Source organism: Gekko japonicus, unplaced genomic scaffold (genome assembly GCF_001447785.1).
Source record: "Gekko japonicus isolate JY-2015 unplaced genomic scaffold, Gekko_japonicus_V1.1 scaffold742, whole genome shotgun sequence".
Taxonomy (NCBI): domain Eukaryota; kingdom Metazoa; phylum Chordata; class Lepidosauria; order Squamata; family Gekkonidae; genus Gekko; species Gekko japonicus.
The window spans coordinates 653,403-671,200 of NW_015175992.1; the positions used below are offsets into that span (position 1 = coordinate 653,403).

The 17,798-nt window shown below is 44.1% G+C and overlaps 1 protein-coding gene across 1 annotated transcript in view; it reads left to right on the forward strand.

Moving 5' to 3' along the window:
• The window catches only part of CD109 (CD109 molecule), a 170,389-nt gene that overhangs the window by 78,131 nt on the left and 74,460 nt on the right, over positions 1–17,798 (forward strand). The window contains exons 14-19 of the mRNA XM_015426374.1: positions 1,805–1,987; positions 2,253–2,405; positions 6,809–6,883; positions 14,806–14,869; positions 15,080–15,230; positions 16,992–17,106. Of these exons, the coding sequence (XP_015281860.1) occupies positions 1,805–1,987; positions 2,253–2,405; positions 6,809–6,883; positions 14,806–14,869; positions 15,080–15,230; positions 16,992–17,106 (741 nt within the window). The remainder of the gene's footprint in view (positions 1–1,804; positions 1,988–2,252; positions 2,406–6,808; positions 6,884–14,805; positions 14,870–15,079; positions 15,231–16,991; positions 17,107–17,798) is intronic.

The following is a 17,798-nucleotide window of genomic DNA, read 5'->3' on the forward strand; positions in this document are numbered from 1 at the left end:
CTCCCTCTTCTCCTGCCTCCTCCTGGCTGAATGAGGGCTGGAAGCGGGGCGGCCGGAAGCAGGGGGCGGGGCTTTGTCATGTGCCCCGCCCCCCTGCACCTCACCCGGGGGAGCGTTCCCCCGCGTTCCCCCCGAAATGACCTCTGCTAATGAGTTATGCTAATGAGCTCCTGCACCTCTTTTTCTATGAAATGACCCCTGGATACTTCCCATGACTTTTTCAGCAGAACACCCTCCAGAATAGAACACATTTGGGGAAGTGGTTAATATCATTTGAGCTTGGCAGAAATTTCATATTCTTTCTTTTGGAATGTTTAAAATAATACTGAGATGATGGCCATTTTTGCATGGATTGTCTGCCCCAGGTTCAATGCTGTTGGGAAGTAGGAAGCTTTCCCTGCATTCCCTGTGGTGCATTCATGCTCCTCTTGGGGTTCTTCTGGCTTTTCTCTAACTTTACTGAAACATTCTCAAGCAATTTTCCCTAACGGTGTGACTGGGGTACCCATTTCTTCCCTTTGCCACCAAGGGGAGGGGTTTTTTTTTGAAATCACCTCTAGAATATTGTTATTGCAATATGCTGTTGTAACAATACATGTAACAGGTCTTCTGAATTCCTGGCTTTCATCTTAAAAAGTAAGTCTCTAGTTGCTTCCTTTGTGGAGCTTTATGGGGAAAGGCACATCTTTGCAATGGAAGAGGCTGGAGAGTTACTTTTTTTAAAAAAAATGAGAGTTGAGGATTCATAGAACTTGTTATAGCCATTGCTATAATGTTATATCAGCATTATAGTGCTTATTTATTAAAAAAAATTGGAAATGCCCCAGTGGCCCAGAGGAGGGTGGTGGCTGCTGCTGGGGCACTGGGCAGGGAAACTGGGGGGAGGCCTGCCATGTGGAAACCCCATTTCCAGTGTACTTTACCAGCAGCCGCATGAGCAATGAGAAAACCACTGAAGCCTGTCCCATGTGGAAACTACTGATGTTGACAGAAACACACAAAGAGAGTCTCCCCCCCCCCAAAAAAAAAGCTAGGAGTGATTAGAAAGAAAGACTGCTTTTAATATTTTTTGTATTCCCTTTTATACTGAAAAACAAGAACCAAAATAATTTCAAAAATGAAATGCTTAACTCTAATTATTCAAAATTATGAAAACTTTAGTCTCGAATTGTAATCTATTATTAGTCAGATTAGTAGAAAAGTGTCTAGTAGCACCTTAAATACTAACAAAATTTGTGGTAGGGTATGAGCTTTCATAAGTCACTGCTCACTTCTTCAGATACAGCTAGAATGGGAGAGTGGAGTGATTTCAGATGCCAAATGACATTAGCAGGGAAATGACAATAGAAGGCGTGATTGGATTAGGTGTGATATGCAGAGAACTAGTAGGCATAGAGAAATCAGCATTGGTAATGAGACAGGAAACCTAGGTCTCAATTTAGTCCCGATGGATGCATTGTCTTCAGCTTCATTATCAGTTGTCATTTAGAAGTCTCTCTTTCTAATCTCCCTTTGAAATTCCTTTGTAAAATATTATATTATAATTTTCTTTTTTATCTCATTCTTTTTGCTGTTCTCTTATTCCTCAATTTACAAAACGTTAGCCATTTGATATCTGAATTTTACTAGTGCTATTAATATCTAGGCTGCCTACAAAAACAAGTTTCCTTCTATACAAAAGGCCACACAGAGTTTAGAACACATTATTGGGGGGAGTTTTTTGTTTAAATAAGTAATTGCTGTATAATTTTAACTGCTACGCAGATTCTAGGTAGCTTAACCCACTTGATACTTTTTCACTCAGGTTGTTTCTAAAGAACAAATTGTAGTTGCAGGCAAAGCTAAGCTGCAGTCCTCAACCTTCACTTTAACACCAGAAAATTCTTGGGCCCCAGTGGCTTGCATAATTGCCTACTATGTGAGTGACAATGGGGAAGTAATAAACGATGCTGTGAAAGTTCCTGTACATCCTGTCTTTAAAAACCAGGTAAGTGTGTAGTGCTTCCCTTTGCATGCAGATTGTATAGACTGATTCACAAGATGAAATCCAGTTGCTAATTTATGTTCCTGGTTCCAAAACAAGTCTCCTGCATTATAGTTTGTTCCTAAAGGTCCTATATCATGTGTCAACTGTGAAGGCTACACATGTGTATTCCTTGTTTGTTTCCTGGCTAACAACTTGATTGAAAATAATCAGCCATTTCAAATCACCTGCTGCGGAATGCAAACTTACACAGTGTTTTTACTTGCAGATTAACATGTATTGGAGTAAAAATAGAGCTAAACCTTCTGAAAACATTACACTCAAAATCAATGTAACTGAACTTGAAACAACCATCGGCCTTTTAGTTGTGGACAAAAGTACAAAGCTGATTGGAAAAAGAAGTGAGATCTCAGAGGATGCTGTAAGTGTAATAGAAATGTTTTAGGGAAATATTTTTTGAAGCTGTGTAAGTAGCATATTGTTAACAAGGGGTTTCCTCCCACTTACCATAGTCACAGGGATTTCTGAGGAGGCCTTTTTAAATAAGCAGTTTTGTTGTGCTGAGGGTGAGTGCTGTGCTTTGTTTATATTTACAAATATGCAAGAAGAACCTATTATAATAGGAATAGGAAAAGGAATAATCCTTTTCAGATTCTGAAAGAGCAGTGCCATGAACTTTAGATGTCTTTGGTTTATTGAATGAGTGAAACTGAATAAGAACCTTTGGTAAATAATCCATCTTATTTTCTAAAATGTATAAAGTATTAATTGAATGAATTTCTCCATCTATTATGAATAATAAAAATGAATGGTGGGCTGCCCAACCCTCGTAATCATGGAAAACTGACACAAGGGTCTAGTGCTACAGATGATAGGGGGTGCAGCCAGTCACCAGGCACCTGTAGAGTGTGGGGTGTGTGGCTGGCCACTGCACCACCGGAACACCTCTGGCCCCTGCTGACAAGCCCCCTTAAAGGCACAGGCACTGCAAACCTAAGCAGAGATCGTGACACAACAGGAAGGAGAGGGATTGGTGGCCCTCCACAGTGTGACCCATGACTGTGATGGCAAGGACAACCTCGGTGAGAGATTCCAGATTTCAGCACCCAGCGGCTATGAAGGTGGGACAGGCAGAATGACAGCCTGTATCATAGTCACAGCCCCAGGTAGACCCTTGACTGCTGCCTGTTCATTTGGCATACCCCATGCCATGAGTGCATCCACACACGTCTCAGTGGAGCCCAAGTTGTCATTCCATTGCTTCAGGGGGAAGACCTCTGTGTGCACAGTATGTCCAAGGGCAGAGACCAGAATGCACAGTAGTGGCCTGTTGCAGAGCTATTCCTCTCAGTGATGAGGGCAACACTGGCATGCTCAGCCACCAACAAGGTTGAGTTAGGCTGGGAGTGGGCATCTGTGGCCACTGCGGCTGGTGCAGCCATGTTAATGCCACTGGGGAATGCATGAACAGTGCCAGCCACCATGGGAAGCGCTGGATTGTGAAATGTGGCCACAGTGCAGGGGCAAGGAGAGGCAGCTGTAGCACCTCTGCTACAGAGGTGGAATGGCCAGTGCCTAGACTGGTGCTGATGTGGCTGTGGGTGCTACACTGCAGCAACAACATTGTCATTACTCTCCAGGCACAAGATAGCCCACACCAGGGTGGTGGACCTTCCTACTTTCCCACTGCCTAGTATCCGTTTGATCCACCTCCTACACACACTGTATGTCTGAAAGGCACAGTGGTGATGCAGAAGGTGCCGTGCCATGCCAGGTGCTGCCGTATCAGCACCCTTCAGCTCCCTGACAACACTAACGTGGACTGTTTCTGCTTGCACAGAGCTACCACCCAAGGCCTATGCAAGGGGTGAGTATCGCTGCCCTGGAGGGCCAATCCCATCTTGTAAAAGGTGCTGCTGTCCCACAGGTACCTCTCCCTGAGATCTTTACAATTGTGGCTGAAGTGCCAGAGGTGACCCAAAACTCTACTCCTTCAGGACTTCCGGTTTTGGCAACTTCCATGGCGGGTGCAGTCCTTTGGTGCTCCAAAAGGAGTAGCCCATGATGCGGTGGACAGGAGGGGGCCCGGTTGATCTGGACCCCCCCCCGGAGTCCTTGTAGGGGACTCCCAGCCTGGGGCACTGGAGGTTGCCTCTCTCGAGGCTGCGGCCAAGAAATTGAGGGACCTCTGAGCCCCGATAGGTCCTATCGCCACGGCGCCATCATGGCTCCAAGAGGCACACATCGGGTGGGCGAACAAGAGATCCAGTGGAAATAAAGCTCTCCCTACCTTTACAACAGGCGTGGAATGAAGCATGAGTGCTAATTCCTTTTTGACTGGGTATTTGGTAGAGCACATATCTGAAGCCCCGAATGCCACCAACAGAGAGGGAGGGAGCTAGCTTAAACCTTCCCCCACAACTTTAAGCGAACTCTTTTAGCAAAGGGGCTAGGAGAAACAGCAGCGGTCGATTGAATCAAGCAAAGCACAAATCCAATTAAAGCGAGCCTTTGAAGCAACTTTTACTGACGTTTAAAAACTTTCCTTGAAATATAAACAATGGCTGGGCGGGCAGATAAAATGGCGATGAGACCGAGACACTCTCCTGGAACTACAAGATCAACACATCTGGCAGCCAAACCAGAAGTAAATACTGACTTTCCGAACATGTTGGCTACTGCATTGCACCCTCTGTTGGAGCAGATGACTAACCTCAACAAGAATTTTGATGCACTCCAAAAACAGCCTAAAGAGACAAACTTAAAAACAGAGGAGACTGCAAAATCAGTGAAAAAGGTTGAAACCAAAACAAAAGTGATTAATCAAAGACTGGAGGTGATGGAAAAACAAAGATCCTCTGATAAAGACCAACTTTTAAGACTACAAATGGAAAAATCAGTGTTTGTTCTGAGATTTCAAGGTGTTTCTGAACAGCAAGGTGAGACTGAAGGAAATTTTAAGTGAAGCGTTGGCCCAAATGACAGGTTTAACGGTGGACACACTGCAAAGCAATCTGGATATGATCTATAAGACATATCCAGAATTTATTAAGAAAAAGAACCTGCCTGTGGAGATAGTGGCGAGATTCTCTAAAAGATCAACAAGAGATGTGGTGCTCAAGGCCACAAATGGGACAACTTTAAAAATCAAAGACGAAGAAATTAGTGTCTTAAAGGACAATCCATTCGAAATAAGAAAGAAGAGGACCCAATACAAAAACTTAACCGGCTTTTTGCAGAAAAACTCCACCCCCTACAGATGGATAATACCCGAAGGACTTGTCTTCAACCAGAAAGAGAAAAGAAAAAAGATAGACTCTGTTTTAAAAGCTGTTTAAACCAGCGAACGAAAATGATACAGCAGAGGAACAATATATCGAGAAGAAACTGCACACATGAGTTGGAAGGCCTGGAATCTACAGCGAGCAGTAGTCCAGAAGAAGACTCTGAATCAGAATTAGGGGCGGAAGACTCTGAATCAGAATTGATAAGAAAAATAATAAAGGGAAGAAACAGATATAACAGAACTGTAGGAAGCAAACCAAGACTCTCCGTTCTCGGTTCCCACAATTAGAAAAGACACCTTTAGACATTTATCTGCTATTTTGACATATTTATTGCTTTACAGCTGTCGACCTTAGAACCTTAGCTTGCAATTTAGGTCTGACTTTGCATATCTTAAACATCATCATGTTACATGTTAATTTGCTGTTAAGTCCCTGTCTATAAGTTTGAACCTTACCTACCATTTCAATGTATTTGAAAAAGTGTGTATGCACACGAAAGCACATAACTTGAATAAACCTTTGTTGGTCTTAAAGGCGCCACTGGACTCTAAATTTGTTCTACTGCTTCAGACCAATACGGCTGACCACCTGGATCTATCTTTATATACATGTGGTAGGTCTTCTACAAGTCAAAATGTTTTGGGAAAATGATCTATAGAAATGTTGAAGAAATTTGGGAGATAAGAATTCCATTAAAACCGGAAGGCTTTCTCTTAGGTTATATAGGAACTATCCCAAAAATATATCAAGAAGTAGTTTTGTATTTGTTAACAGTAGCACATACAATGTATGCAAGACAATGGAAGGCTGAAACTATGGTAACTACATTATTGTTAAAAATTTATGAAGATAAAATTAATTTCATTACAACAGAGAGATTATAAGAAACTGGAATATAAATTGGATACTTTTATGCAGTTCTTTAAGAGAACAAGATGTGTATAATCAAGGTTGTTTCATTGTGATAAGCATTCAAGCAAATATAAAGTTAAATTTATACTTATTTTTTATAAATTACTAGCTATTTAATTATAATCCTCTTTTGTTTAAATAAAAAGTGGTGATAGCTAAGAATAAGGAAGCTTTCTTTCATATGTTCATGGTAGCAAAAATACTGGAAATGGCAGATAAAATTATGGGACCTAAGTATTATAAATAAAATAACGAATTACATAAGAGTTAGATAGGCATCAAATAATAAATGTGTTAAAAAGAATCTGGAAATGTTTTAAGCATTATTGGAACACATAGAGGTATTGGGGAGAATATCCTTTTCTTTGTTATAAGGAGGTTGTTTTACTGAATTTTTTCTTCTTTCATAGTTAACTCATTTACTAAATGGAATTAAGTTAGTCGATTTTTTTATTTCTTTATATTAGGTGCTATTAATTTTACTCCAGTACTGCACTAGTTTGAATTTTTTTTTTGTATTTCATGCTTTCTCACTTTACAGGATTTTTTTGTATATTGAATTATTAATAAGCTATTATTACTTTAAGATTTTAAAAGTATTTACAGTGGATTTTTCTCCTTTTAGATTTCTCATGAACTAAGTCTGTATAATACAGCGCAATATGATAGTGAAGCCCAAAGTTCCTACAGTGTCTTTCAGGTACAGTTCTAAAAGTTATACGTTATTTTCACCCTGTCCTCCCACTTCAAATTGTTTTGGTGTTCAAATGAAAATAAAAATGTATTAAGCTCTCATTATATCTTAATTTGGAGCAATGGCCTCAGAATGCACTTCAAAAAAAATCTGCAAAATGGGACCATGTAGAGATGGGGAGGGGATGTTCTTTAAGCCTGAGAGAAATCCCAGGTTTGCATAAAATATGTAATGGGGAGGGGAAAGTATAGCAGTGGGACTGGGGAGGGGAAAGTATAGCGGTGGGCTCAGGCACAAATGGAAGGGACGAAGATGTAGAAGAGCTCGGTCCCCTTCCAGCCTGCATCCCATCCTGAAGGTAGTAGGTAGTGGGGCTAGGATTAATGATCCCTCTCCGACATTGGTGTTGTGCAATGCCAGGTCCATAAATAATAAAACCATGGTTCTTCATGACTTCCTGTTGGAGCAGGATATGGACCTGGCATGCATGACCGAGACCTGGGTATGAGATGGGGAAACCATAGCTCTCTCCCAGTTGCTCCTCCTGGGTTCTCGGTCCTTCACCAATCCTGGACTAAGGAGAGGGGGGGAGGAGTGGCTCTGTTCATTTGGGAGGCTTACACCTTCAGAGTGCTCCCGCCACCGAGGCTCACAGGCATAGAGTGTGCTGACTTTGTATGGGAAGCTGGGGAGAGTCTGGCTGTTTGGTTGGTGTACCGTCTGCCCAACGCACCAACAAATAGCCTGTTACCCCTGCTGAAGGCTGTATCAGGCTGGGCACTGGAGCACCCTAAACTGATAGTCTTGGGTGATTTCATTGTCCATGCCGACAACGCGGCTTCCATGCAGGCGATGGACTTGCTGTCATTCATGGCAGCGCTGGGACTTACCGAACGGGCACATGCTCGAATTAATCATGGTGGGGGTTACAGTGGACCGAATTACTGCTATGGCAGTTCCATGGTCAGACCACTATGCCCTTGAAGGCCCACGTGAATGTTCCACCTCGACCCTGTACGGTCAGTGAGCGTATTTTAGCTTGCCCACGGAGCCAAATGGACCATATGCAGCTCCAGATGGCTCTGTGGGATCCGATGCCCCATGGCGGCTCGTTAGATGAGCTTGTCAAGGACCGGCATAGCCGACTCTTGTCAGCCGTTGATCGTTCCATGATGTCCTCTGCACCCCCGCTCTAAGCTCACTCCATGGTATACGGTATACACAGGAGCTGTGGCTGATGAAGTGAGGGCTCAGACGGCTAGAGAGACAGTGGCAGCATGCTCGGGATGAAGCTACAAGAGCATCCTATAGGGTGTTTATGAGATCCTATGAAATGGCAGTCAAAGCCACCAAAAAAGAATATTACGCGGCCACGATTGTGTCTGAGAGCTCTCGCCCAGCCTAATTATTTAGAATTATTTGGTCTATTACTACTCTGCCACAGGGCAGACCAAATGTTAAGGAATTGGAGATTGACTGTGAGGCTTTTGCGAGCTATTTCGTAGATAAAGTCTTGTCGCTCCGCCATGACCTTCCTGCCACAGTTGAGACAGTACGTGAACTCGAGGCTCCAAGCACGTCTTCTAGTCAGGTTTTGGATCACTTCAGCCCGTTCAGCCTAGAGGAGGTCGACAAACTACTCTCAACTGTTCGCCCGATCACTTGCAGCTTTGATCCATGCCTGTCGTGGCTAATTAAAGCTGGCTGCGATGGGCTACGAGGTGCCCTAAGGGAGATTATCAACAATTCCCTCTCTGAGGGACTGTTCCTGGTGCACTAAAGGAGGCAGTGGTCTGCCCTCTCTTAAAAAACCTATTGTTGGACCTGGCCAAATTGGCTAATTACCATCTGGTTTCCAATTTGCCTTATTTGGCCAAATTAATTGTGAGGGCGGTGGCGATTCAGTTGCAGGGTTTTTTGGATGAAACTTCCACACTAGATCCCTTCCAATCTGGCTTCTGACCAGGCTACGGGACAGAGACGGTACTGGTCGCCCTCACAGACAGCCTCTGGAGGCATCTGGACTGGGGTGGTTCGGCGGTGTTGCTGTTGTTAGACCTATCAGCATCGTTCGACACAGTTGACCACCAACGACTGACCCACTGCCTCGCCGACACCGGGACTCAGGGGTCTGCCTTGCAATAGCTCTCCATGTTCTTTCAGGGTCGGGAACTAAGGGTGGCTATTGGGGAACAGCTGTCTTGAAGGTACCCGCTAGTTTGTGAAGTGTCCCAAGGAGCGGTGCTTTCCCTGATATTATTTAGCATCTATATGCGCCCCCTTGCCCAGATTGCCCAGAGTCATGGGCTGGGTTGTCACCAATATGCGGATGACACCCAGCTCTATCTGCTGTTGGACGGCCAGTCTGATTCTAGTCTGGAAGATCTGAACTTGGTGTTGAAAGCCATGGCTGGTTGGCTTAGACTGAGTTGACTGAAATTGAATCCGACGAAGATGGAGGTCCTGTGCCTGAGTCAGAGCAGCCCGAGGTTAGGGATCCCACTCCCGACCTTTGATGGGGCACCGTTGGTGCCAGCGCCAGAGGTTAGCAGCCTGGGAGTGCTTCTAGATGCCTCCTTAACGATGGAGGCCCAGGTAGCAGCTACTGCAAAGTCAGCCTTTTATCATCTTCGGCAGATCAGGCAGTTGGTTCCCTGCGAGATCTTTTAAAGTTCCACAGGGCCTGCAAGATGGAGCTCTTCCACCAGGCCTTTGACTAGGGAGCCGTCCCAATAAATTGAGGCCCTGGCCCCAATATTAATATCATCATTAATATGTTAATGTTAGACGCTGCTAATGCCCGCCATCATTCATGAACAGCACTAGCACTTTATACTGTGTTTTATAATTATACTGTTGTGGTTTTATTTAATCCTGTGTTTTAGTTCTCTAATATATTTTATGTAAGCCACCCTGAGCCTGCCTCGGCAGGGAGGGCGGGATACAAATCAAATCAATAAATAAATGTATGTAAAAAGTACACTGCATAGTTAATGAGGTCTAAAATTTAAGAAAGAATGCCACTAAGATGTCATGGACTATGTTTTGAGATCTCAGCGGTCATTTTGGAGGTTGCTAGGCAACCCCCAACCAATATTGGAGAGGATTCCAAGCATGGGTTAATGTCAGCAGAGAGGAGGGAGAGAGGCAAATTAAAAAAGGGTAAAATACATGAAGTAGGGATGGTAAAAATGGAGGGGAGAGGAGCAAAAAATTGGAAAGCTGAAGATGGGGGTGAGGAACAGAAAAGATGGGGGGGGGGCTGAGGCTGCCAAGGTGAGAAATAGAAAAAGGCAGGTAGGTCACATGGGGAGGGAAGGCTTAAGAGGAGGGGGTAGACAGAGGGGGTAGACAGAGGCTGCAGGTACTGCCAGGGGAAGGTAAAGAGGAAGAGAAGTGAGAGAGAGAGTGGGAAATGAGATTCCACCTCATATAAAAGTCTTAATCTTGATTCAGCAGGTAAATTCAAAACCAAATTCATTAGCAGATGCAATGTAGCAGAACACTGCTCAGTCACTATAGCGACTGAAGGCTTTTTTCCTCATGTCCCATTTTTTGTATTGTTTTTTTCATCTAAGTTAAAACACCTTTGTTTATAACATATAAAATATATTAAAACAAGTGGGAATCCACAAGAAACTTGTGGGAGCAGTTATCGCATTACCCCCAACTTTGCTTCCTCCACTTTCCACCTACTTCTCTGTCTCTCACTGTTTCTCCCTTCTGCCATCTGTTCTCTTACTCTCCCTCACCTCTATGCCTCTCGCTTCCTTTCTTTTTCTGCCCCACTCGATCACTCTTGCTTTCTGCCCCCATCACTCTCCCAGCTGCCCACCTACTTCCCCTCCCCACAGCAGCAATAGTGGTGGCAGCTCTCCAGTAATCACAATGGATCTCCCTACCACAGAGATCAGTTCAACCTTAGGGTTGCCAGTTCCAGGTTGGGAAATTATTGGAGATTTGGGGGTGGAGCCTTGGGAAGGTGAGGTCTAGGGAGGGAAGGAAGAGCCAGTTTGGTGTAGTGGTTAAGAGCGGCGGACTTTAATCTGGAGAACCCAGTTTGATTCTCCATTCCTTCACATGCAGCAAGCTGGGTGACCTTGGGTCAGTCGTAGTTCTCTCGGAGCTGTTCTCTCAAGAGCAGTTCGCTCAAAGCTCTCTCGGTCCTACCTACCTCACAGGGTGTCTGTTGTGGGGAGCGGAAGGGAAGGAGATTGTAAGCTCCTCTGAGACTCCAAGTGAAGGGTGGGGTATAAATCCAATATCTTCTTCAGCAGGGTATAATGCCACAGGCTCCACCCTCCAAAGCAGCCATTTTCTCCAGGGGAACTGATCTCTGTCATCTGGAGTGCAGCTGTAATTCTGGATGATCTCCAGCCCTTACCTTGTAGTTGGCAACACTAGTTGCCTTGTAGGAAATGGCTGCTTTGGAGGCTGAAGTCTATGACATTACACCTGTCTCCCCTACCTCCCCAAACCCACCATCCCTCAAATTTCCAGGAATTTCCCAGCCTAGAGTTGGCAAACCTATCTCTTTCCCAATCAACAGTCACCCTAACTTTATCTGCTCCTCTGCCTTCATTGCCTCCTATCTCCCCCCATAGCCTCTACCTAAGAAAACTACAGTCTTTCTCCACAGTGGCAACCAAAGCAGCTTACATTAGTTTCCTCTCCTCCTTTTTACCTGCACAACAATCCTGTGAGGTAGGTTAGGCTGAAAGTTTGTGACTGTTCCAAAATCACCCAGTCAGCTTCCACAGCAAGATGGGGATCTGAACCTGGGTCTCGCAAACCCTACTCAGAAGTTCTAACCACTACGCCACACTGGCTACCATAGGGCTGCTGCTGTAGAACAGTAGCAAGAAGCCGGGCCTGCTTGCATTATGCAAGTCAGGTGGTATCAAGTCACCCAGAGGTTGATTCCAGGTCAAGGGTTGCCAACCTCCAGGTGGGACCTGACGATCCCCCAGAATTACAACTGTTCTCCCTCTGATGCGGAGGACATCTTGGGTGATTCCCACCACCCTATCAGGGAGAGGCAGGAACAATTTTTTCTTCCTCTTCCTGTGTGGCTTGAGAACACCCACTTCTTCAGTTCTTTTCCTGCCTCTACAGGGAGAGGTTGTTGTAGTTAGTGTCTCGATTTAAGTGTTTAAACAATGATTTTGTCTCTATTTCTTTTCTTAACTTCTAGTTTCTACCGTTAAACTTCCTCTTCTAACTATTCCTTTTAAATCTATTTGATTCTATTTGTTACATTTCATTCTAACTTCTGTCCACTAGAGGGAGTTCGGTGGCGGCCATAAGGCCTCTGAAAATAGCTGTAGATCTCCCTTTCTATCTTATATCTTTCTCCAATGATGCCGGCTATGCCGAGAAGAGAAGATGGCTGCCTCTCCGAGTCGAAGGGTGACACCGCCATTGTGCAGACACCCAGGGACGCATCCGGAGCCGGCATGACCTGTAGGCTTGCCGCAGCTACCGGCAACGACCCCGAGTTGAGCGGGGAGAAGACTGGCAAGAAGCGTCCTTGCATGGAAGACCTCGCTGGGGAACCTTGTCCCTGCTCAGCTACCGCTGGCGGCGGCCATCTTGGTGCTGCGGTTTTGGTGGGAAACCCTCCTGTGCATCCCCAAAGCGCACCAATGGAGACTCAGACCGTGGATGCCAATCTTCCAGTGGAAGATTTAGGCGAGCCTTCTTTACTATTCAGAACACCTACTGAGGTCTCCACAGGATTGCAGTTGGGTAATGTACCCCCATTTACTGGGAACCCTAATCCTCAGTACTTCTACCAGTTCATGAGACATGTGACGAGGGAGGAGTTTTTCCATTTTTGCCACATGGGAGACCTGGGCTCAATTTCATCCCCAGACCCAGCGCCCAGCGTTTACCCCACAGAGTCATTGGGGGAAAGTTGGCCTACCAAGGCTGCCAGAAAACAGGTCCCCAAAGACAGACACTCTGATTCAGAGAGGGAACAGTCCCCTAACCCTGACCTGATCCAAAGAGAGCCATAATAGCTCATTAGCATATGCCACCCCCCTGACATCACCGGACGTGATGTCAGAAGGGAAAGCAAAAGGGGGGAGGCATCTTCAAAAGCCTCCCCTCCCCTCCCCTTCCCCAGCCCGCCTGTCAAGGCGGGCTGGGGGGGGGAAGCGAAGAGAGAAGGGGTTTAAACTTTAAACCCCTTCTCTTTGGAGTCGCGCTGCAGCGGCAGTGCAATCTTTCCATTGTATTCTATAGGGCCATAGAATATAATGGAAAGATCGTGTCACAGCAGGAAGGAATGCGGGAGTGAGGAGCTGGGGGTGGGGCTTGCCACCACTGCCATTTGTGTCTGCTCCTGGGCTGTTGGAGAGGCGCTCCGGCCCCAAATAACCCCTGCTTACCATCATTCTGTCCTGATCCTAAACATCCACGGGAGAGGACCTGGCACACCCTGGATGTTTGCAGGTCCCTCAAAGCTTATGTGTTACGCACGGCAGATATCAAGAAAACTGAAGCGATGTTCATCAACATCTCACCGCCAAACATGGGAAACAGAATGTCCAAGCACGCTATTAGCTCTACAATTAAAGCATGTATTGTTGAAGTTTACAAGTCACTCAATCTGGAAGTCCCTGCGGGGATTACTGCCCATTCGGTTAGAAGCGCATCTACTAATGCAGCGTTGGCCAAGAATGCTTCAATTGAAAAGTATGTCGAGCCGCTACCTGATCCTCAATATCTACCTTCGTCAGACACTACAAACTACCTTCGACAGGCACTACAATTCAGCTGATGCCTCCTTCAGAAGAAGAGTATTACAACACATCGTAGAAGAGGAGAGCGATCTCCCACCCAGGGCGTAGGGTACTGCTTTGAAAGTACCCAAGATGTCCTCCGCCTCATAGGGAGAATGACCCTTGGCACTTACTGTGAGGGGTCCTTCTACTCTGAGGAAAGGAGGACATCTTTCCCCACCCAGAGTCCGCTCTCTCTCTCTCTCTCGATTCTACTCTTTGGTTGTATTTCTGAATGAGTACCTACATCTTCTCTCTTCCGAAGGCCCTTTTTTACCTGTATATAGTTTTTTCTTCATAGGAGTTCGTGACTGTTCATGTTCCTTCCTTGTTTCTGTGCTTACCTATATTTGTAGTTTTTCCATTTTTGTTTGGATGATGTTATCCAGTACTGCTGCTGGGAGTCACCTTGGGTGTTCCCAAGCCACACAGGAAGAAAAAATTGTTCCTGCCTCTCCCTGATAGGATGGTGGGAATCACCCAAGATGTCCTCCTTTCCTCAGAGTAGAAGGGCCCCTCACGGTAAGTGCCATGGGTCAAACTCCATACATCTGTCCCCCTGGAGAAAATGGCAGCTTTGGATGGTGGACTCTGTGGCATTCTACTGTGCTGCGGCCTCTCCCCTCCCCAAACCCTGCACTCCTCAGACTTTACCACAAAACGTCCAGGAATTTCCAAAACTAGAGCTGGCAACCCTAGTCAGGCCTGGCTCCAATTCTTGCTCAAAGGCCAAAATAGGCCTAGAAAGGGCCCAGCTCCCTCCCCCTGCCTTTTTATTCACAAAAACTGAAGACGAATACTGTAGTTGCCTAGCTACAGCCAGTGAGGGAATCTGTTGCTTAAAGGTACAGGCACTTCTTTTATCATATGTAATTTTTTTAAACCACCCAATGTAATTTTTTTAGTTTTCACATTTTTTCTCCGAACTTGGGGCCCTTTTCAGGTTTGTAGGAAGATCTGTCTTGCCTGTTCACAGCTCCAGTCCGCAGATTTAAGTATCCAGAATTGTGGCCAACTTTGCTATTAGAACATCAGATAATAAAATATTGTTAGGATAAAATGTATACATACGTTATATATTTTAATATATTTGTACAGTGTATATTTTAATTGAAATATTTTTTTATATGTTATATTCAGAAGTGTAACCTCTGGGTATTGACCGATGCCAGCCTTCCACAGCACCATGACACCATGTTCCTCTGTGAGTAGTGACATATTGTCTAATATGCTGTTCATGATTCATGAACTGCCGATTGTAAAGAAAGAAGGTGACATGATTTATGAATCAGTGTATCTATTTTGCAGTATTTTTGCAGTACTTTTCACTTTATGACTTATTTTGGTTGTACAAATTATTTTATTTGGTTATGAAAATATTACAAAATTGCTGGCAATAGTCTTGTTTTCCTAGATGATAATGCGTATGTTAATGGGGATTATGGTTTTGCATATGAAGACTCTGAGAACTATCTGGAGCCCCCATCAGTATCTGCTGATTTCGGTAATCCTCATGTAAGAACAAATTTTCCAGAGACTTGGATTTGGCATGAAATCACACCAAGGTAACGGAAAAATGGAAGGGTTTTCTTTACGTTTCATTTGCAGTGAAATCTTGAATATATCATGGAGCAATTTCCCATTTTTTCCATTATTAACATTTGTGCACTGATCAGTAGGGAATTTTCTATCATTAAGTTATTAATATGGTTCATATTTGGAGACAGTGAATGCATTGAAATGAAGCAGGATTATGTCATTGGGAACTCTGCCAGAAACAGAGGTGACTCTCTAGTGAGAGAGCCTACATGTGAACAGACTGTACACGTATAAGCTGTTACTTGTAAAGGTGTGGAGTTTCTGGAAGTAGGGAGCAGAGACAGTGGACACTAACCTATTGCCACTCAATGAGGTTAGATGCCACCTGGGTAAAAAGATCTATTAATAACTTGCTTTACACTACAATGCAATACTTGAGCGAAGTAATCAAATATGACCTTGGATGTGCATGGTGCCTTCACTGTACAAACAGAAAATGGAGGGGTGTGTGTTTGTGTATGCCTTCAATTCATGTTGCCCTCTAGTTGATCAAGGTCAGGCTGACCATTCAAAATTGCCTAGGTTACAAGTCTTCCACCTAACGTTGGCTGTGCACCACACCTCCCCCCATCTTGGGTTCCCAGCTCTGTGCCTCCAATCTTCGGAGTTCAGTCTGAAAAAGCTCCTTACCCTTTGAACCCAGGTACTTGCCTGGTATTGCTGCTGCCACTAGGAGACTCTTATTAATTATAGACTTTATATCCATATTAGACCAATCTGACTTCTGGACTGATTGTACTGTTGGACCAGTTACAGTGCTGGACAAGCTGTTCCTAGTCAGTCTATGTGTTCCTATTAGAATATAAAATAGAGCATGTGTGGGAGAAACGAGGCTTGCTTTTCTCCCATTTCCTTTCATCACTTTCTAAGGTAGAATCATGACTACAGTAGCCAGTGAGTCTCCAAGAGTTTTGTTCCAGACTAGGTATCAGATTAGTTTTATATATAAAAAACACAAATATTGGGGAAATTCTGTAGACCAGATGGAATAGCATAGAGTACTAGAAAATGAAAGAAAATACAGTTACTAATTCAGAAACTCCAGTTGGTGCAGAATGCCACAGCTCAACTATTATTGGGAGTTAGCTGTTAGCTGGACCATGCATATTACTCCCATTCTTCAGATGCTCCATTGGCTGCCCATTTGTTACCAGGTTCAATTTAAGGTATTTGCCTACCACATACAAAGCCCTTCGTGACCATGGATCCTCTTCTCTGTGGGACCGCCTCTCCCCCTATATTCCACCACAACAGTTTTGCTATTGTCACCAGGGCCTTCTATGGGTGCCAACCTGCAAACGGGCAAAATCAACAACTGTCTGTACACGTGCTTTCTCCGTTGTGGCTCCCACTTTATGGAATGGCCAGCCTGAGGAGGTCAGGAAGGCTCCCACTCTCCTGACTTTCCATAAACTATGCAAAACAGAATTATTCAAGAGGGATTTTCTGCCTAGGTTATAGGATTGCACTGTGTAAAAAGGTTCACAAATGCACTTGGTTAAATGATTAGGGACTGTGGGCTATATTGCTGTGTATAGCTTACTGTAAGTAGGATCCTGTTATATAATTTTTGCACACCTTAATGTGCCATGTTAATAATTATGCTTCAGTTCTGTCTTCTAGTTTTCTGTTGGTTACAGACTTCTACAATCCTAATGCATTGTTTATTGGATGTCCCACTATGTACTTACGGAATTATAAGTTTTTCTGTTTTTTCCCATCTTCAGTTCTACAGAAGCAATAGTGGATGTTACTGTTCCTGATACCATTACTTCATGGCTAGCCAGTGCTTTTATAATATCTGAAAATCTTGGACTTGGTATAACAGAAATACCTGCTGAGGTAACACATCATTAGTCAGTTCTAGTTTAATTATGACTTTTGACTTAATCCCGAGCAGTTCTATAGTTTTGGTGCACTGGGCTGCCAAGTTTTCTCTTGGATAGAATGGTTTATGTGAGTGAAAAAATGTCCACATTTGTCCAGAATTAACCAACTGTATGGAAGAAAACTTATCAGACTTGAAAACAGGTTTTTCGAATTCTGCAAGGGAAAAACAGCTTGGGGAGGGCAAGTTACAACAGGAAGGTGGCAGCTGAGGAAAAGGTTCAAGTACCTTCTTCAGAGGTTCTTCTGTAGGATTCACAACATGTATGAACTTAGCCTTTTTTTTGGATAGTTGTTTTTAACAGTAGTCTTAAATGGTGCTAGCCCAGATAAAGTACCTCATTATTAAGTCACATTGCAAGCAATGGTTCTTGAGTTAATTGCAACAAAGTTGTTCCATTAGTATTAGCTGGCCTTTGTTGTGAAATGGCTTAGCTGGAAAAGGGCCAGAGTGTTTATTGATGATTTTACTGTGGATCTTTGGCTATTTTAATTAGCTTTCTTCTTGACTGTACTGAGGTTTGTTAAGATTAAGCAGAGTTAAAGTTAGTTAAAAGTTAGTAAGTAAAAACAGTGAAATAAATAGCATATCAGTGTCAAGTCCTGATACTGTAATAAAAGATAATGGGTTGGATCAAATGGTGACG